General features: G+C 43.1%; 1 protein-coding gene across 4 annotated transcripts in view; it reads right to left on the bottom strand.

Moving 5' to 3' along the window:
- CAMK1D (calcium/calmodulin dependent protein kinase ID) overlaps positions 1 to 22,153 on the bottom strand; it is a 204,854-nt gene that overhangs the window by 75,276 nt on the left and 107,425 nt on the right. For 2 of the 4 annotated variants that reach the window (XM_015870614.2, XM_015870680.2), the window contains exon 3: positions 6,658 to 6,732. In XM_015870614.2, coding sequence (XP_015726100.1) covers positions 6,658 to 6,732 — 75 coding nt within the window. Of the gene's footprint in view, positions 1 to 6,657; positions 6,733 to 9,757; positions 9,860 to 22,153 lie in introns of those variants that run through there. The other 2 variants (XM_032442056.1, XM_032442060.1) reach the window with 2 other exon arrangements.

Raw genomic sequence — 22,153 nt, 5'->3', positions numbered from 1 at the left:
CAACAAATCTGCTCATTTCCTGATCTCTGCCCAACACCAATCTTTGCTTTCAGCCACTGGAAAAGGAAAGATACTCCTTTATGTCCAACACTTATCAGTATAACTAAACTGATGCAATAATATCCAAAGAAAAATATGTGCAATTGATGCTGAATTAATAGTTGCCACCCAGATCCCAGGGGCATGATGCTAGGAGTCAGAAGCTGTTGTGCCATGGGTTGGTTGCCCCCCTACCAGCTCAGGCTGCCCAGGGCCCCATCCAACCTGGCCTTGAGCAACTCCAGGGATGAGGCACCCACAGCTCCTCTGGCAGCTGTGCCAGCACCTCAGCACACTCTGAGTAAAGAATTTCCACCTAATATGTAATCTAAATATCCCCTTTAAAACTGTTCCCAAACACTGCAAGCCCGTACATGCCCAAATAGTCAGTGTGATTTCAAAATCTCAAATCCCAGCTCTGCAGTTTGGCACACACCTACAATTTGCCCACATCAAAGGCTGTGATTAACTCAGGATTCATTTTTCTGAGCTCTTCTCCCAGAATTGTGCTTCATGCACCCAATCGTGTTACACACACTTAACCCTGTTGCTGCTGTCCCATTTCATGTGTCAAAATCCAAGCAAAGCTTCCTTAGCACTCACAGTCTCCCCTCCCTGGCATGAGCAGAACAGTCTTCTTCATGTTGTAGTTCATAGGCAACATTTGCTCAAATATATATATATATATATATATATATATATATATATATATATATATATATATATATAAAAATATAATATTATATATTATATAATATAATATAATATATAATAAAAAAATATAATTTTACTAAAAAAAGTAAAATTTGTGAAAATTTACTTGACCAGAAACTGAGAGCAAGGGTTAGCAAGTGTTCTAACCAGTAAAACCTTTGACAGCCAACTGCCATGTAAATTTACCATCTCACTGTCATGCAGCATGATGAGGCATCATCAGCACGTGTTCAATCCTTTTGACACAGACTGAGTGTATTTTCAATGTGTGTCAGGGGCCAATTTCCCCATATAAGTCAGGACTATAGAATAAAAAGAACAGAGTTTATGGGTGCACAGCTTATCTCCCAATCTGTACCACAGACCAACCAAACCCTTTGGCCAATGGTCATCAGCTCCAGTGTTCTCCTTTACTAGAATTGTTTTTCCTGTTCTCCTTACTACCATTACTGATAATTATAACACACCATCCATGGAAAACAGTGATGTGAGGGGCTTCTCATAGCTGCCTGGACAATAATTTTCTGCAGGTAAAGAACCCAAATGGCTTTTCTAGATCGTATCAATTCCATCGTGAATGAAGGGATATTTCCTTCTGCCCTATGCATAATGCTTTGCAGGCAAAAAACAAGTACAGAAATAAATCCCATCTAAGGAATGCAGCGCAGCAGAACTATGTTTTGCTTTAATTAGCATCCTGATGTGATGGTGGCTTGGCATGTGGATTGCTCTTTTGTAACACCGTGTGTCCTTGCTAGACTCCTTAAGGAACCTGGCAAACAAGGCACTTCCCTCAATTGTATCTTGTTTTTCTTGGAGGCTGAATATTTTCATTGTAATGTCACTTGCAAAGCCTGTCCATGCTCCACTGCTCTTGGAGTGTGCGTAAGCACTGAGCTTACAAAAAAGAACCAAAAGGAATTCAGCACTTAATCCCAGCTTAGCACTCCACTTGCTTATTTACAAAGCATACAGATGAGAGGCAAAATCCCAGGTGGTGTGGGCTATAACACAATAAACAATAAAAACTTCTGTACATTTTACTGCAGGTAGATGCATGCCAGTCCAAGCTGACTCCCAGGCCCTTGCAGGGTTACAACATGCTTATGTGTGGCAGGGGAGAGTTAACAGCAGAAATGGTGCACCGAAACTCTGAATCTGCAAAATACTCTGGTGTATGACTTATGCCAGGAAGGAAGGATCCCTGTCATCCTGGCTTGTCTGTGCTGGAAATCATTTGAATTATTTGGCAGACTTGAGATGCCAAGCTGAGAAACCTGCAAGGTTTGATTATTAGGTTCAGTTTGGGCTGTTTAGGGCATTTCAGGAGAAGTATTCCAGGGTCTGCTGCAGAGAACTGCTCTCCATAAAACTTGTTTTAAGCAGGGATCTCACAGCCTCAAAAATACCTCATCTGAGGGAAATGCTCTGGCTTCTTCAGCCCATCAGGAACACAGACTGACAAGATCTAGTTTAAACAGCCCTTCTACAGAGAACTACTATTGTGCTGCACAGCCACCAAAGAGGCCACTGGTAAGGCTTTCAGTCACTGGGTCCTGAAGACAAAGTTCTCAACCAGAACATATTCCTGCCTCCCTTTCTTCTCAGCTCTGAGGTTTTGTTGTGCTAGAAAAATCCTGTGTCCTTCTGAAACACCTCAAAAGTTAATCCCAGCGCTGCAGAGCTTCGTGGGAGCATAAGGGTTGTCAGAAGATTGGAGATATAAAAAACATGCAGTTTTTACATATTTAAAGCAAATGGATGAATAAGGGAGAATATAGAAGTGAACATTGTTGTTGACTTTTAACACAGTCCATATCCTTCTGGAGAGTCAACAGCAGCAGCAGTGAGAAACACATCTCCACAGAGGTGCATGGCCTGTGACTAATGGAGGGTGCGTGCAGGTCTGTGGGAGATCAAACTTTGCTGCTTTGTGCATTGGTGTAGATAAATGATGGAGATGAAGTCAGTGATGAGCATTGGGGATCTGCTCTGACCTGCACAGGCAGCGCCCTCTGAAACATCACATCCAAACAGTCCCATAACACTTAGATGGAAAATACGTGTTTATGTAAATCCATTTTTACTCATGACTTTCCGGCATGTAGAGAATGAATCATCAATATCCAAAGAGGCCGTTTTATGGCAATGAAATATTAGTATCTGACAATACAAACTATAGCTGGATATTTCCCTGCATTGGCAAGATTAGGTGAGGCAGACAGCTCAGGTAGGGTAATTCTTACCATGCAGCCCCAATAGCAACCTATAATCGCTCATTAATTATGTTTACTCTAATTCATTCTATCATCCCAAGATACACATCAATAAAACTTTCCTTTATGAAATCATTTTCCCCTATCTTCTCTGGGGAAATCTCACCCTAAAAGAATGACACTTCTTCAAATATTTTGGTGACAGTCTTCATTCTTGGGTTGGAATATCCTGCATTTTGGGGATACAAATGAAGAAATAATGGGCCAGCCATTTCTAAGGAATAGGATAAAGCTTTGAGACTGCATATGAAACTCTGAGCTGTCAGATTCAGATGCCTCCAACTCTGGAGTACCTTGCAGTCACAGGGCTGTGACAGATTGAATGGTTTTATGATGGCTCATGTACACTGTATGTGAAAATAAGGGGATGAAACCAAAGCTGGAGATCAGATTTCCACAAGAACATACCAGGAAACACACAGGACGTTCACCAACAGCTACATAACCCTGGGAAATGCTCCCAGAGGGACTTGCAGGAATTAATTAAGTGCCACGTAGACACAGCCAGCCACCTCTTCACCTCCTTTTCTATGAGCTCCACGACAGATGCTGCTACATGCTCCTGCTCACGTCTTTGACAGAGTAAATGAGGTGCAATATTTATCTTTCAGGATAACCAGCTAACAGGCATAGCTTTCAATAGCAGATGTACCAAAGGGTGAACACATAGGGGTAAGAACAGGGGTATGGAGTGATTCCAAAAACTTTCTCCCACAGTGAGCTATGAGATGCTCAGGGGCTGTGATGTGGATTTTCCACATAACTGCAAGGAGTGCTCTGAAGGCTGGTGATGAAAATGCTGCCCATGCAACAAAAAATCTCCCACGGCAATCACGAGTAAATGCTCACTTAGAAAGCAATGAATCAGGAGAAGGGCATTTGGATTTGAGATCTGCTGTGCCCATGGTACTGCTCTTTGAGTGGTCCTAATGTTACCCTATTTTCTATTTGTCTAAATGTGGCTTCTGGGAACCTGCTTGATCACAATCACTTCTAAATTCACACTAAACTCAAATTTTAAATGCACACAACCATTGCGTTGTTTAGGAGAATTATACAAGAATGTCAAGCTAAACCACATAAGGAATCTAATAATATTACACAGGGAAGAGATGTAAACAAATAGATACCTCATGCCATGCAATGCTTCAGAGCTATTGTATCAATAAGTTGGTGTTACTCTGGAAACAAGATTATTCCTGCATGCATTCTTCCCGACTGAAACCAAGAAAGGAAGCATGCAGAATTGATTTTAAGTCTTCTAAACTTTGTGGAGATGCAGCCTTGAATCCCAGCTCTTGAAAATTCAGAACAGAAAGGCAGTGCAGATGCAATGTGCATGGTGATGGGGATGTGCATGCTGACCTATTCACTTTGTCATAGCACAAATACAGAATACAATCTGTGCAGATCTCAGTACAGCAGGGCCTTATTTTAATTTGCAGGAGTGAAGAGGGCTGACAACCACAGCCTGGCACAACATGAACAGTCTTCAATAAAATAACCTAATGTGTTTTACTCCATAGCTGAAGCTGACGAAGTGCAGGACATGCACGAGTTTTGTCACATGGGCTTTCTTCATGAGTGGGAGTTTGCAATGCTGTTTCTAGATCACACTCAAGTATGTGCCCAAATTCAAATAAAATGATCCCATAGTTCTGAAGGATTCCTCATCCTGGCTGAAAAGGGCTCAGGCCCACAACCCTGAGCATTCCAGATGGGGTCCCAGCTTCTGCCTTCAGCCAGACATCCCACCACCATGTGGGCTTTGGTGAAGCAATATCCTTTTACAACAGCTAAATTCTTGGTCCTTGGGAAGTCAATTGGCTCAGTTTACAAATGCAGCTATGATAAAAAGAATAATTTCCTAGTTAAGTGTTCAGTTGTAAGCAAGTAGAATTTCAACAAAGGAAAATGCTGGGTGCTGCCCCTGGGATGGAGCAGTGCTGCCCTGAAGTTGTCCAGCAGTTGAACTAGATGATCTTCAAAGGTCCCTTCTGACAGTCCATCTTCCTCTTCCTCTCCTCTCCTCTCCTCTCTCTCTCCTCTCCTCTCCTCTCCTCTCCACTCCTCTCCTCTCCTCTCCTCTCCTCTCCTCTCCTCTCCTTCCGTTCCTCTCCTCTCCTCTCCTCTCCTCTCCTTCTCTCCTTCCTCTCCTCTCCTCTCCTCTCCTCTCTTTGTGCTATTCCATTCCATTCCATTCCATTCCATTCCATTCCATTCCATTCCATTCCATGATAGGTAACATTTAGATGACTAAGATGATCTTACTGGTATTTTTCAATGTTAATGATCTATGATTCTGTCTGTACTAGCATACTCAGTCTCACCTATGATTATAGCCCTATATTTTAGATAAGCCAATGATACGGACACAAGAAACCTGGAAAAGTGAGGGTTAAACCACAATAAGTTAGGTAGCAATAAACACTGATTTTTCTTCTCCACAGAGATTAAACAAAAATAAGGATTTGTAAATCAACTGGTAATGAAACTGGTACTTCCCACATCCAGATGGTATGTTGAAATTTGTATGATGCTGAGGTGCCTGTGCAAATCATTTTACAGCATTTTGGGCAGAAATGTAGGACTACAAACACAAACTAAAAATGTACAAGGCTCCATTCTTCCCACACAACCAGCAGGACAGCTACTAATGACATCTGCTTCCCTGGATGTTACCAACAGATCAGGGCCCAGCATGGTCCCCAGTGGCTTCCCGTCAGATATTAAACCCCAGATCTACCTCCGTCAGATGCTCCAAGCTCCTGTGGCACATCTGTCTCTTCACAGCAGCACTTATCTCTCTGCCCCATCTGTCTGCACTGCTCATGTTTCAGGTAATCTCATCAGTGAAGAAGTGGGAGACCAGAGACAATAAGAAATTTTAACTGCACATCATGGTTTTTTTTTTGTTTTTTTTTTAAATTGATTTCAGAAAGAAAAAAGGGAAAAGAAAAAAAAAAAGAGAGAAAGAAAGAAAGAAAGAAAGAAAGAAAGAAAGAAAGAAAGAAAGAAAGAAAGAAAGAAGAAAGAAAAGAAAGAAGAAAGAAAGAGAAGAAAGAAGAAGAAGAAAGAAAGAAAGAAAGAAAAATACCCCAAAGCACTATGATCATCACTTCCTCCTTGCCAGGTGGATGTAGCAAGAGGGCCAGGTCAGCCACAACATATCACATATCTGATGGGATTATGATCTTCTTAAGCTCAGAGTTAGGGAGGAAAAAGGAAGTAGAGTGGCTGTGATGGGAGACACATGAAGGAACAGTGCAGTGAGATGGTCCTGCTTCTGAGACAAGCAAATCACACCACCCCACTCCCTCTTCTCTGCAGACCTGCTGGGTCACAGGGAACTACATGGATGGCGATTCAGGGTCATTTCTAGTCCCCTTAACAGAAATCTCCTGTTAACTTTGCTTTGATTTTGGAAGACTGTTCACAAAGACTTGAGCTCCCAGATTCACAACAATCCAGCCCACCACATCTGAAGGTTCATTTTAACCACCAGCCAAGGATTTTGGACACAAGACAAATACCTCTCAGTTATTCCATCGTTTGAGTTAAAAATCAAGATTAGAACAAGAAAAGTTGGCAATTTTGACGCAGAAATTTAGCTGGGTTCAGTACTTACAATTGCATGACCAAGTATAAATGGTTCGGGCTTTCATAGATGTCTTCCAGAGCAACTATATTCTCATGCTTGATCCTGGAAAAACAGAAGACAAATAAAGATGGAAGTAGTCTTCTTTTAGAAAGTGGCTGCAAAAAATAAGAAAGTTATTTTTAGTTAGGCACTAATTGTCAGTGCTTCTATTCATCGTGACAAAATACTGTCTTGACTGAAGTAAATAGTCACAATTTACAGCCCGGAAAATGCTCAGTGGTTAAGTATCTGGGGCAGGAGAAGCTTGGAGTCTCTGGGTCAGATGAATGGAGATGGTTGCCTGGAGGTCGAATCTCAAGACAGCAGCAAACTGGGTGCCATGGGATGAGGCAGAGCGTAGGTTGGAGGATTTGTCTCCATGCAGACAGAAGCTGGAGAACAGATAGAACAGACATACAACGGCCCCATGTCCCTATCCACTGAATTTCCCCACTCCCATGTCACACCAGGTCTGGATACCCAAATTTCCCTGCAATGTGCTGCATGCTTTCTGTCCAAATGCTCCCACTGTATTCATGAATTTTCTACACCCTCATGATACGGGACCAGAATCTTGAATCATCACTACAAAAAAATTGCTTCCATCTCATCGTGCTGCTTTCTTCTCACTGTGACAGAGTTTACATAAACACAGAGTTTCTGAAAAGTGACTGCATTTGGTGATCTGCCATGTGGATTTTCTGTGTCTCCTAAGGGTGAGCCTGCTCTCACACTTCTCCCCAGGGATGGGAATAGGCAGATTGTGCAATGACATAAACCTCAACTTCGAAAAGGACATCCAGATTTCATACAGCACAGCAGGTGGCTGGAGGGCATGGATCATTCCCACCAAGCCTCCAGGACCTCTGGTTTGTCAAAAGCGGGATGTCTTGTGAGAGAGAAAGAAATGAATGGCCTATGTAAACACAGTTGTAATGTAACGTAGCGTTAGAGCTCAATGCCTCTGTGGGTTTGCTACTTAAAAAACAATTTTCCAAAAAGATACATTTAACTTGTGCAAACTCTAAAGAGGACACAGTGACATACCGCGAGGGCAGGAGTATTGAATGTAGCGACAATTACAAGGACAATTGGTGTTAAGAGCAGAGAGAGAGCTGGGGAAGTGCATGCGACGGAGCTAGTTGCGAGTTGAGAGTAGACATACAGACGGAGACATTGGCAGAGACGAATAGAGAGCGGTGGCCATAATGGGCACATGGGCATGCTCTCTACAAGTCTCAAGGGTTCAAGCAGATTAATTAGGAATGCTTAATTATCTGTCAAGACCTCATCCTCAGCATTCCCAAGTGTCCCGTGTCTGTGTGACGATGATGAGAGCAGAAGGACCCATGCACAGTGCAGGGTCATTCTCCTAGGAACAGAGACTAATCCAATTTCCCCTGAGTTTACTAGGTAGATTATGACTGACCTGAATTTACACCCATAATCAGCCATTCATATAGGTGGGCTCGGTTTCATGGTATGAGAGGATCATTTGTAGTAGCAGATATTTAGAGGATATCACTAGTAAGGAGCCTGAGATGGCCATGTGCTACAGGTCAGACTATAGAGACGTAGGAGATTTCCGAGGTGAAGTGGGTCTTCGCTCGTTGTGTAATGTGGGGAGCTCTAGAGATTCCATAGGCATTGTCTATTCTAGTCCACTTTTTTAATGGAATTACTTATGAGTTTCTCATGTGTAGTATGTTATTCGATATGATCCTTTAAATGCATCAATCTACTATTGTGTGTGCAAATATTCTACTCATCATATCAAGTGGCAGGTGTTGTTTGCTCTTAATTAATCTACTATTTATAGGTGGCGTACATGGTTTGAAAGCATGTAATGTAGTCACGTTACATTCTGCCTGTGTGGTCAAAGAGTTAAGGGTCTTGGCATGTTGTTGATTTTTTAGGATTTCATAGGAATATTCGTGCTTTAGATTGTGTATTTATCTGGTGAGATTTGAGAAGGTGGATGTGGGGCAGGACATTGCAGCACAAGATTCCAGGAAAGACAGGGAAGTGAAAAGAGTGATGAAGGAGCGAAGACAGGGACGCTTGAAACACAATGGGAAAGAAGGCAGCAGATGCTGAATAGGATGAAGGCATTTGGGTAAGGTGTAGGAAAGTGACTACTTTGCAAACTATTGCTACCAGATGCTGCTGCATTAGAGGACTTGGCTGTGATAGGATGGAGAAATTCTCTGATTCTGTGATTTACTTCTGCTCTGGCTCAGCCTCCTTGACAGCAAGGCATTCAACCTGCCATTGCGGAGTGCTTAATATCCCTGCCAATGCTGCTAACCATCTCAGCCTGCATCTACTTCCAGTTTGGCTTTTGGGACCATCATTTCTATAAGAAGCAAAAAAAAAAAAAGTGCCTATGTACTGCTCTGATTTTTGGCATGTTCCTGTGTGGAGCCAAGGAGTTGGACTCAATTATCCTTATGGTCCCTTCTATAACTTGGGATGTTTGTATGATTCTAGGTTTCACATGCTCAGCCTATCAACCAATGGGCTATCTAAAGGAAAATCAAATCCAAAATTAAAATAAATAATATCATTAATGCTCATCAGAGATAGCTTGGGTGGAAGCCTATGGGTTCAGCTTAAGGCGCAGGTTCTGATGGTGAACCCGAACAGCCGCGTGCTTCCCAGCAGAGGTCACTGCAGCCAGCAGCTTTGCTGAGATGTACTCCACCTGCAGAAATTCATGGGCTCCTTCTCTTACTTTAAAGCATACAAGAGCAATCACCAAGAGATTGGAAACCTTCCGGACTGACTGCTGTTCACTGCAAAAGCACTTTGAGACTGAGGAGATTGAGCTGTTTTTTTTTCTGATGTCCTATACGAAAAGGAAGAAGATTCCTTAAAACCAGGATAGCATCCTAACCAACAGGCTGTATTATTCCAGACCCTCTCCTGGAGGGGCAGGGCATGGATTGACCAAGCGAGCTTGTAGTGATGTGTTTCTCAGTTTTAAAAGAGCCCCCAAAGTAAACATGAAAACCTGGGTTTGGTTGAAATATTTGAGATAAATTGTTAAAACAAGGAAACATCTTTCTAAGGACATCTCCCTTTTAACCTGCCCTTCATCTTGATGCCTTCCCGATTCAGTCTCTCCTTCCTGGCAAATCCCACGGCTGCTTCCATCTTCTGTGCCCTGCTGTGTCCCCATCTCTCCATTTGTGACAAGAAAGGAAGGTGTGACCTCACAGCACTGTTGCTATGTTCATTGCTAGGTACATTCCGAGGCCATTCAGTTTTCGGATGTCATTCTGAGAAAGAGGAGGCTCAGGGGAGGACCTCTATGCTCTCTACAACTGCATGAAAGGAGGTCGCAGAGTGGTGGATATCGGCCTCTGATCCCAGGTAGCAGCAAAAGAAAGAGAGAGAATGGCCTCCCATTTGCACCAGGGGGAGGGTTCAGGTTGGATGTTAGGAAAAATTTCTTCTCAGAAAGAGTGGTAAGGGGTCAAAGTAGAGGAAAATACATCTGGAAGTGAGAATCAGGGACGTTTAAGTATAAATATATATAAATATATATATATATATGAAGAGTATTGATCCTGGTGAGAAACTATGAAAAGAAAGAATGGATTCATCAAAATCATAGCATCACTTGTTTAAAAGCTGTGCTGACAGATGTGAGCCACAAGTCACAATGCAGATGTAACCAAGTGAAATTATAGAAATTCCCCTCTGGCCTTTTCAGTCTGCTCATAAGCTTCTACAGAGGTGTCAGCAACACAAATGAACAGAGACACTGCTGTACCCGAGCAATGTAACACGTAAACTAATGATCTATAAATTATGGATGAGATAGAATATAAAGATCTGATAATAAATATGTATTGATAACCTAATGTATAGATAAAAATTTAATAATCAAATAGTTGTTGCGTGTGAATACAGTCTAATGAAGTATAGCATATATAAACCACTAATCTAGTTGCCAGGTATGACGCTGGAGAGCAAACTGAGCCAGGCAACTGAGGACTGTGTGTGACTTTTCCAAGCATAGCAGCTGTGCAAACAAGGGCATGCAGAGAGCATTTGATCTGCTGCACAGCATCAAGCATGGATAGGTTCCCTTTGTCTGCTGTAGAGCTGTTGTGCAAGAGCCTTGGTTGGGGCTCATCATTGTTTCCTGCCTGCTACAGCATCCAGTGCTGCTGAAACAGAACTGTCATCCTCTGAAGGAGCTGATAACCTGTCCCCAAAACAAGATCTGGCTTGACCAGAAGTGGCATTTGGCCATGGGACCATTCCCACGACCATGCCAAACTGGGTGTTCTGTGGCGAAGGAGTAGTGATGAGTTCATGGTGTGGAGCTCCACTGGTGCTGAAAACCACACTTAGGACTTGACAGCACAGCCTCCATGTTCTGCCCACTGCCACCAGAAGGGCAGAAGTCCCACAGGGTTAGAACTAGCCCCACTGAGTAAAGATCACTTCAACATTCACCAATAAATAGATTAATAAAATACGTGGGTTTGGGTTGAAGGTTGCTATGAAGAATCAAAGGGTTTAAATATGGACAGTGATGTACAATAAGGGAAGCTGAGTCCTTTTATGACCGAGCATCTGTACATCTCTGCTGGCTCCCCACCATCCCAGAGACCAAGAAGATGAAAGTATATTCGTTGCATATTCCTGTGGATCATTAATTAGAGGGGCAATATGGATGAAAACAGAGGATCTATTAACTGCTTAGCTGGAAGGACAGCGTGCTAAAACTCCAAGCTGCAAACGTGTGCAATAAACTATGACTGAATCACTCATACTAGCATCTATCATATGCAACACTGAAAACGAGGATCAGCTAGAAGAATACAGCGCATAAACCCTGAGCAAACATGAGAGCCTTTTAAGTAGGGCAGGTTCCCTACGTAACAACTCCTTTTGAGTCAGAGCGTTACAGTTCCAAGCCATGACATTTAATGCTGCACCTCCACGAACAGCACACGTCAGCGATAAAATGCCACAAGAAAGCACAAATAATTTTGCAAAAGCCAAAAATAACAAACGCCCAAGTCTGTAAGGATTTGTATCTTTGTGTAATGAAACATCTTTGCTAATAAATGCTCGGTTATTTCCACAGGTGCCCTGCAGTGGGTTTTCCCAGCAGCACGGTGTTACAGATTTGTCAAGTCCATCACCGGACCAAGGGAGATGTTTAAATAGGATATGAAGGAATGACCTCAAGTTGCACCAGGGAGGTTCGGTTTGGATGTTAGGAAGAACTTCTCAGGAAGAGTGGTGACGCATTGGAACAGGCTCAACAGGAACTACCTTGGTGGTAGGTGGACAGTTGGAATAGACTATCTTAGTGGTCTTTTTCAATGTTAATGAGTCTAGGACTCCATGAAATCAAGGCTCCTGCTCTGGGAGAGAGTGGCAGGATTCGTGATTCGTCCTCTCCATGTGAGGCCACTTACAATTTGGACTTTTGACAACTAAACAGACATGTACGATGGGAGAAGTCAAGTCTCTAGCTCTGTTCCCTCCCTTTCTTATCCCACAGCCCCCAAATGTCCTCCAAGGTGGGTATTTTGCAGATGGATATTCCCCATATAGCTGCACTGATATTCGCATGAGCAGAGTTCAGCATGACACTCCTCCCATCGTCCAGGTTTCCCACCCACATGGACTTTCTGGTGTGAAAAGAAGAAATGTAAGCTCCAGTCCAGGCTTTTTCATAGAGCTGATAGATACCAGGTCTCTCTCTTCCATAGATTCTCTGGCATCTTATAAAAGGTGTCATTATAGCGGCCCTTCTCCCTCCAACAGGATGCAAACATTTCTTCATGATGATTTCAGTCTATTCAATCTTTTATACCACCATTGCTTGGTTTGAAAACAGTCTATGGACAGCACTATACAATGATGTCAACCATCCATGAGAAGTGGACCCAGTATCTGCTTTTCTACCCTACAGCATCTAGATTACTGCCTGGTGTCTTTTATTTTTTAAGCTCTATTCTTAATTTTCTTATTACAAAGACCAGGAGTTTTATTGGATTCAGTGTTGAATATTCTCTTGCATTAAAAACAAAAGAGAGCTTGTAGTTATGGGCAGAAATAAAGGAATGCTGCTCACTGCGTCTCACAGCCAGATGGCATTTTTGACCTCTTCTGATCTCCTTCCACAACAAAACCTTTTGTTCTCACAAGCATTGCCCACCTTGCCTTGCTGGATCTAATGACTAGGCAAGGGAGAGCTAATTCCAGCTCAAAGCCAGATGGTTCCATCCCCATATGCTGAATGCCTAGTCAGATTAACTAAACCTTTGACTGGAAGGCCAAAGAGTTTACCTTAGAGGACAGATGTGGTCTCCAAACCACAGCCTTCTGACTACACATGGAGGAAACTAATATTTTTCACTATTACCTTTAAGATGTCTATGGTTCTGTGACATTAACTGAAGACAGAAACTGTTATCACACAGTCCTGCCTGCTTTAGAAATCCTGCAAAAAGAGAATGATCCTGGATGCCTTGGAATGGAACTCAAAGGCCAATATGGTGGGATCAATCTGTTCATAAGCCTGCCCTCAGTCATGACTGAAGACAAGACTGTGATAGAGAGCCCCAGTGCTGTTAGGAAGCAGCCAGCAGCCCAGCATTCAGAGCAAGCAGGAACAGACAGAATTCAGGAGACAGATGCCCACTGAAAATCCCCTCCCTACTGGCATTAAGAGCATGGTGATAATTTTCAAACTAGTATTTCAAATTGACTAGTTTAAGTAGTTTAACTATTCCACAGTTTTAACACCTCAGTTTGGACTGAATTTTTCTGCATGCCAATGAATGAACCTGGATGGGATTTGTCCCAGTGCAGTGTCACAGCACAGTCCTGAGTGTTTCTGGTACCCATGGAGCTGCCTTCCGAGGAAGGAGGGTGGTCACGCAGCAGGCCTTTCTTGCCCAGTGCGGCACTTCTCCCATCTCAAGTGCTACAACATGCCTCATGTGTTTTTGCTGTGATAATGTCAGCTTGGAGACACTTCACAGCTAGAAACCTGAGCTGTGTAATTCAGCAGCTGTAGCACTAACTGGCTGTGACAAAACCCACCCACGTGTACCTCACCACTTCTGATCTGTGCCCTACCTCGTGTCGCACTCCCTAACTGTAATCCTTCTGTTTTCTCCAGATCCTGTGAGCAGAGAATGGTCTGGCTTCTTTACTGCCCAAGGCATCTGCTGATGCTTTTCATGGTGACATCCTTCCTCCTGCACTGAGCTTTGTAATGCAGCTTGAAGAAAAGGGACTTTTCACTCAGCTCAAAAAATAGCATGTTTATCTTGTGGGAAGAGAGTTGTATGAAGTTTGTGAGGCCCACAGCACATGTAATCTCATTTTGGAGACACTTTCTAGCCATCAAGCATGATGCAAAAGGCATGTTTGAGGGTGAAATCCTGACGCTTTCTGAAACAATAGCTGGCTCCAGCTGTTGTGCTGCTGTGTGTATTAAGCATGCAAGGCGTGAGCCCACAGGCTCGCTGCCTCTTTAGGACTCAGGCTGAGGTTATGCCCTGTTCTGCCTCATCTCCAGATCATAACAAAACTCAGACAAAGGCTGAACATCCCTGGCACAGACACATGGGTTTTCATTAGGCAACGAATATCCTAAAAAGGCTCAGTGTGGATTATTAGTCAACAGCTGGCTGAACATGAGCCAGCAGTATGTCCAGGTGGCCAAGAAAGCCACTGGCATCGTGGCTTTTATCAGACACTGTGCAGCCAACAGGAGCAGAGAGGTGATTGTTCCCCTCTACCTGGCACTGTTGAGCCTGCACCCCAAATGCTGTGTTTTGGACCCCTCACTACAAGAAAGGCATTGAGGCCCTGGAGTGCGTTCAGAGTTGGAGCAATGAAGCTGTGAAGGGAGCACAAGTCTTATGGGGAGCGGCTGAGGGAACCAGAATTGTTCAGACAGGAGAAGAGGATATTCAGAGGAGACCTTATAACTTTCTATGACTGCCTGAAAGGAGGCTGTAGTGAGGTGAATGTCAGCCTCTTCTCTTGAGTAAAAGGGATAGGCTGAGAGGCAACAGCTTTAAGTTGTGTCAGGGAGATTCAGGTTGGATATTAGGACAAATTTTTTCTCAGGAAGAGTGGTGTGGCATTGGCAGTGGCTTCCCAGGGAGGGCAGAGAAATCCCCATGCCAGGGCTATCCCTGATTCTGAGAATATCACAGATTGCCATGAGATGCAGACTGAGCCATCAGAACAAGGGTTTCAAAGCAGATCGCAATTGGCAGTACTCAGAAATGCTTGAAAAGCGTGAGTAAAAACCTCCAGACTGTTTAATTTGAAACACATCAAAACAAATATTAATGATGAATTAATCATTAAAGGTGAAAAAGATAGAAGTAGTTGCTGCAAGGATTTATCTCAGCCAAAAACAGTGAACCATATTCTAGCTGTTGGCATCAGTGCTGTTTTTCCAGTGTGGAGGAGTGTGGATTTACATGTGCAGCCAGGAATTATAGCTGATTGCCACTCCCTTGCCCAGGAGACACGAGACCTAAAGGCCAATAAAGGGGGTGAGCAGCACCTGGGCTGGAGTAGTTTGTTCTGCAGGAGTTTCATGCAATGACAGATGAACAAAAGGAGACTAGTTTTGCAAAATCCCTAAAATGAAGACAGGCAATCTTGGGAGGATGATTTGGCTGCAGGCTGAGCAACTATCCCAATACCTTGTCTCACAAAATTTAAAGCTCTTATTTAGTTTACAGCAAATGAAGTGCTGAATAACAGGTATAATCCTCTTTTCACATCCTCCTGGCTCTTGGGTGAGTGTATGCATACGTTCAGCTGTACATGAAACCTGACAACAGATCCTACACTTCTGAAGAAAAAGATCTGCCATCTGTGAAATATCCATTTGACACGGACATGGAGATATTGTTGTCTGCTATTATCTCTTTCATTGGTTTGAATATATACAAATGAGGGGTGAATGTTATACCGCCCACACACCTGTATAGAGAAGAGATAGCAGAGAAGGGACTCCAGGCTGTGGACTGCACAGAATCTTTAGTTATAGGGCTGTCCTAAAAGCTAGTGCATGTGAATGAGGTGGACCTCTACTGCTGATGACAAGGCCAAGGATTGGCACAATGATGAACGTTGTTTATGTGCTCAGAAGACAGTGATGTAACCAAAAGGACACTTTGGCTCCAAGAACAAAGCAGGGCTGTGCCCTACAGTCATATCCAAAGGGGTTTACTCCTCAAAACTATACTTTTTCCACAAGAAAAGCTGAAAAGCAAGCAGATGACCAAATACAAACATTCACATCATACATCTAGATACATGTTTTGCTTCCCTGTGAACTTGATGAATTGCTTGCATGCTCAGCTCTGCAAATGGGGCCATCAAGCATTGTTGCTGGGCAGCCTGGTACGTCACAAACCTTTATTGAATCTGTCAGCTTAAGTGTGTATATGATAATAATTAAAGCCCATTACAGTTCCTTGGTGCCATGCTGGAGGCCAGCACTGCCAGATTTGTCTATATGCAGTGCTTTCCTACGGTGTGAAACAGCAAATGCTCTCTAAAAGCAGTAGGAGTGTCCATGGGTGCAGAAGGGGATAATAGTCATTCTGCTTCTCCTAGCATGTTTGCTTTCAAGTCTTGATCTCACATAGCTGTGTCATTAGGACTGCTGTGCACCAGCTGTGCTGCTTACACCCTGCATACCCAGCTGGCCCCACGACCTAGTGCCCATGGAGCAGTGAAGTTCTACAGCACATGGTGCTGGAGCACAGCTCACTGCAGGCTCCCATGCAATCCCTAGCTGGCATCTCACCAGCAGTCTGACTCAAACGCTCAAACAAATCACATGGCAAACCCATCAGTAGCAACCTGCCAACTCCCCCCCCTCCTCCCCACCAAGCTACTGGGAAGCCAATTTGTTTTATTTATTGAGAAAGACAGAAGGATAAGTAAGTGGCTAGGCAGGTTTCCACATTTCATCACTGCTGTATTAGGACACTCCTACACAGAAGGCTGCTCCCCCAGTTGCCTGTGGGAAGTGCCAATAGCCCTGGGGTGAGTCATATATGCTCTATACCGCAAGAATTAAGTAGAAAAGCTCTTCACAGCAGGGGATGGATCTCATATGACCATCACACTGCTTTGTGTCCATTAGGAGTGACTGTCCTTAACGATGGTGTAGAGAAAGCCAAACTCAAGGGTAGATTTACATCTATCTCCTGGCATCAGTATGAAAGCTGTGGGACTACTCAATGTCCTGGAGTCGCTGCTCTGCACAGCATGCAATGAGGGAGGATAGTACAGTCCTCTGCAACTGAGCTTGCCATTTCAAATGAATCTTCCCAAATAGTGGAGGCAAAAATAAATCTGCTGTTTGGCCTGTTTTGCACATGGCTGTCAGAAAAGAAGCAGATGGATGGAAGAGAAAGGAAACTCCCAGAGTGCTTTCAAGAACCCAGTGGGCAAATTTAATCATAGTAACCCATCAGCTGAGGAAAATCTTACAGAATAACAGAATTATTTGAGTTGGGAGGGACCCTTAAAGATCATTTGTTCCAACTCCCTTGCAATGAACAGGGACACCTACAGTTAGATCATTTTGCTCAGAGGCCCCGTCTGGCCTGAACTTGAGTGTCTCCAGGGATGGGGCATCCACCACCAATCTGTGCCAGTGCCTCACCACCCTTATGCAAAAAACTTTGTCCTCTCCAATCTAAATCTCCCCTATTTTAATTTGACACCATTTCCCCTTATACTGTCACAACAGATTCTGCTAAAGTGTCCATACCCTTCTTTCTTACAGCCCTTATTTAGATACCAAAAGGCTGCAATCAATTGTACACAGAGTCTTCCCCCTTCAAGAGCCACAGTTCTTGACATTCTTAATCAGGCAAAACCACTCTGGAGTCCCACTTGGCTGGTTTCAGATCTTGGCAACATCACCAAAGAGTTAAAGTAGACCTGAACTTGATGTGCCAAACGGCAGAAAAGTTATTTAGCAAGAATGATGCAATTAGCAGAAATTATTGCTAATAAGGATGCATTTGGCTTGCGTATGAGAGCTAATTGTTTTATAACCAGGTGAGAACGGGCCCGCAAAAGCTAATTTCCCCAGTTTTACAAAGGATATGATTAAAGGGATCCAATTAAAAATTAAATAGTGTTGAAGTTCATTTGTTCCTGCTACTTGTCTCACTGCAGTGTACAGGGACCCTCTGTATAAAGGTTCTATTTTCAATAGAGATAAACTTGGATTCAAATGTCCCCAAAGTGCCTTTGAGAGGTAGCAGAGCAGGTTGAACCAGGAGTCAGGTCTATACTTCAGCCAGACACCTGGAAACAAGCACTTTAAACTGCAGTTCCCCCTATTGCCCATGGCACAGATTTATGAATTTCAAAAACTTAGTAAAGAACTAGATTTTTAAAGATTATTAGGCACCTTATGATGCAAGTTACTTCCTACAGTAACTAAGCATCAAAGCACTGACAAACTACCTCATGGGCATCTTCAGATAGCTAAATATCTTTAAAATGCATCTCCATGTGAGTGCTGAAGGTGGTATAGGCAATGAGCTGGAACTCAGGAGCCTTTCCATACTTTGAGCCCTAATAATCACTGCACATGGAACTGATGTTTGCTTTTCTAAGATGTCACTGCAGCACTATTCTTCTTAGAACACAGAGGTTAACAGTGCCACTGCTTCAGACAGTAACAAGCAGAATGCTAAAATCATAATCAGTAATTAACATTAAAAGACAATAAATAACTCCTGCAGAACAAGTCAAACTGTAGGAAAAGCAGGCCTAAGGAAAAGCATTGCAATGACATATGAACTGTTTGTCCATTATTCTAGGTTTTATCACTGTCCATTGATTCTTTGTAAGCCATGAGGAAGCAGAAAGGGGTACGAACATGATTGGAAAATAAGAACCCATAAATATATTTCAAAGGATAATGACAGCAGATTAATCTTTGTCAATTCCTTGTTTCCATTCACTCAACTCAGAAGACATCAGTATGAAAAAGTGGGCTGTTCCATGGCATTTAAGAGAATGTTTTCCAACTGACTTATTAACTGCAGTGCTATAGATTTCTAATATTTTATGCAGCCAAGTCACACGTACAAGTCATACACAGTGACTCATTTTTTTCCTAAGCAATACATCTAATTAATTCAAGGTATTTAGAATGAAAGGTAGCTATTAGATGAAGTCTAAAATAAATGGTACTAAATGCAGACTTAGAGCTGATGGACGTGGGGCATTCTGTTAACATCACCCTCTCCTCCGTGTGGCACACCACAAAAAACACCAAGTTAATACATTTAAATTGAGTTCTTTTCAAAGTGTGTCTTCCAATAGAGCTTTTCAAAGTGACATAAGAGGACCCCCAAAACAATAGATCTTGCTTTACAAAGGGTACAACAACTGGATGCTGGGCAGAGGGTGTGTTTGGGAAGAAGGCGTTTCCCAGCTCAGCCTTTGCTTGGCTTGTCCCACAAGAGAAAAGCAGTTATAAAGCAAGGGGTGTGATTTTCTAGCACCCACTCCTGCTCACTGTACGCTCGACTGGGGCAATGCATTAGTTTATGGCATTTAATGAACAGTCATGGAAGTGACTTCTGTTTTATCATTGCCTCAGCTTTACGTAGCTCCAATAAACATAATGCTTTGTTACAAATTGCCAGTACATTAGTGCTTCATTGACGCTAAGCACTGTAAGTAACAAAACAGCAGGGAAAATAACCAGTGATGTGATTAGCACCGCAAACTGTAGAGGTTAGATCTGCATTTCTAAATCAATGTACACATTCTCACGGGTCTTATCATCTGCGAGCGGGTGATCTCCCAAGAGCTGGATTTGAAATTAAATATACAGAACATCTCAATTCCAGATGTGATACAAATACACGTGCAGATGCTCTTACACAATTCCTAATTTGTGCCGAACCTTAAAACCCAGAATTGCACAGGTCCATGTTAGTTATGTACCTGCTCACGTTTCACACTCTCCTGTGAAATGCTTTTTCCAGATTAACTTTGAATTACTTGAATATCAAAACTTATTGTAAATCCTGACACATTTCTATTAACACATCCCCTCCTAATCTTTTTATCTTGTTTTATTACTATTTCCACCTACTTAGACTTCAGTTGAAATATGACTGCATTGCCACATTATTGTGTGTTCTGATGGGATTCTAAAATAACAACCTGTTTGATGCAAATAATTATTTCCTCCAGTCAGGAGGACATTTGTGTGTTCTCAGTAGGACTGTAAGAGGGAGGAAGCTACCTGCTGTGTTAATGCCTGCAGCTCTGAGTTTCCATTAACCCCCTAACTTTGTCCATTCTAAGTTATGAAATCATGACCTAGCGTATGGAATAAAGTACATTTCTCCCCACTCACACAGCTCTGAAGTGTGGCTGGAAACACTGTTCTCACACTTCAAAAAAAAAAATCCACCTTAGAGCTAGGACCAAAAATAAAAACTTGCAAAGCCAATGGAACCTGTTCAAGAAGTCAGGAGCATTTCAAAGGGATCTGGAGTTGGCATGGAAATGAGCTTGGGCTTCAAACTGGCACTGGTAAACACTATAAAAACACTCTGGAAATAGTTAGGAAAAAAAGATCATACATCCACATGTCCAGAATATGTTCTCTTTGGGCTTAAATGTGTCGCTTCACGCCAACTAGCAGGCATGTGGAGAAGCACGAACAGTAGTCAAGAAACCAGCTGGAAACCTGCTGCGATACTGGACACCAAGGAATGTTTATGTGCCACCTCATATATCTTTCTGACATTACCATGTGAGACCAGTCAGGCAGGATGAGAAGAAGAATGCCAGCTCTTATCCCAAGGACACACTCTTGCACATATCAAAAGTTTGATGTCAGTTTGCCCAAACCTCATGTCCTCATTCACCCCTGGTCTGGTTAAATCACATAGTCATAATCCCATGTATAACCTCCTCTGAGCAATTAAGACTGTGTCAGTCGTGTATGTGTTTAATTCACACACACTTGCTGATATTGTATTAATACGGACTGTTCAATTATACTCTACAAATTCCATACCAGATCCAAGTGGGGAAGGTGAAGATCTAGTTCTTAAACATCATTTTTCTTCTGACAGGCATAAATATACTTCTGAGAAGATAATCAGAGTTGTCAAATCTCACAGTATTTAATCTCTCAGCACGAACTGCTAAGACATTACAAAATTAATCTTGCATTAGCCTAATTGTTACTTAGTGCCTTCCACGGTGTTTGCATTTTGGGATTTGTTTTTGCCTCTTATTTTCTCCTCTGGTTTCAGCTGCCTCCTCCCCATCTATTTACTCTTTGTCAGAAGTTTGCCCGAAGGTGGGAAGCTCTCTCCTGCTCTGTGGCACTTTGCAGTGCCTGTGGCTGGGCTTGTGCTGGTTGTGCTGTGTAACGACAAGGCTTCACACAGAATCACAGAATTGTAGGGGTTGGAAGGGACCTCTAGAGATCATCGAGTCCAACCCCCTTGCCAAAGCAGGCTCCCTACACCATGTCACACAGGTAGGCGTCCAGGCGGGTCTTGAATATCTCCAGAGGAGACTCCACCACCTCCCTGGGCAGCCTGTTCCAGTGCTCCGTCACCCTCACTGTAAAGAAGTTCTTCCGCACATTCGTGCGGAACTTCCTATACTGTACTTTCATCCCATTACCCCTAGTCCTATCCCCACGCACTACTGAAGAGACCAGCCTCACCACTATGGCTCCCACACCTCAGGTACTTATAAACCTGGATCAAGTCCCCTCTCAGCCTTCTTTTTTCAAGGCAAAACAGACCCAGTTCCCTAAGTCTCTCCTCATAGGGGAGATGCTCCAGGCCCTTCACCATCTTAGTGGCCCTCCGCTGGACTCTTTCCAAGAGATCCCTGTCTTTTTTGTACTGGGGAGCCCAGAACTGGACACAATATTCCAGATGAGGCCTCACCAGGGCAGAGTAGAGAGTAGTTCTGGTGTCCCAGCCTAAGTGAAAGCAAGCAAAACCCTATATGGGAAAGCAGCATCACAGCAATGGCAGAGAGTGGTCTGGAGTAAGGAGCTGACACTGCCCTGTTAGCTGCTGGCTTCCAAGGGCTTGTGCTTCATTTGTTTCACCTGAGAGGAACCAGAGATATGCGCTAAGAGCAAAGTAAGTGAAGAGTCACAAACATGCGTATTTCAGTTACTGCAGTCTTCTCTTTGGTCAGCTTCAAATACTGCAGCAAAGCATATCTCCCAGTCTGTGTTTCTTACTGCACAACACCTGTTGGCACTATGACTGCCTATTTCCTGCAATGTAATGCATTTATCTCCATCTTCAAGGACCTTGCTACCCTATCCCTTTCTTAACTAACTCACCAAATGCTCATTCCTCACCTCCAACAAGGAGGTGGTATCCATCAAGAAAAGAACAAGACTTTCAAAAAAATACCTTTATGCTGCCTGCCCAAA

This window comes from Coturnix japonica, chromosome 1 (genome assembly GCF_001577835.2).
Source record: "Coturnix japonica isolate 7356 chromosome 1, Coturnix japonica 2.1, whole genome shotgun sequence".
Taxonomy (NCBI): domain Eukaryota; kingdom Metazoa; phylum Chordata; class Aves; order Galliformes; family Phasianidae; genus Coturnix; species Coturnix japonica.
Note: the sequence above shows the minus strand (reverse complement) of the source record. Positions and strands in the feature narration are given on the sequence as shown.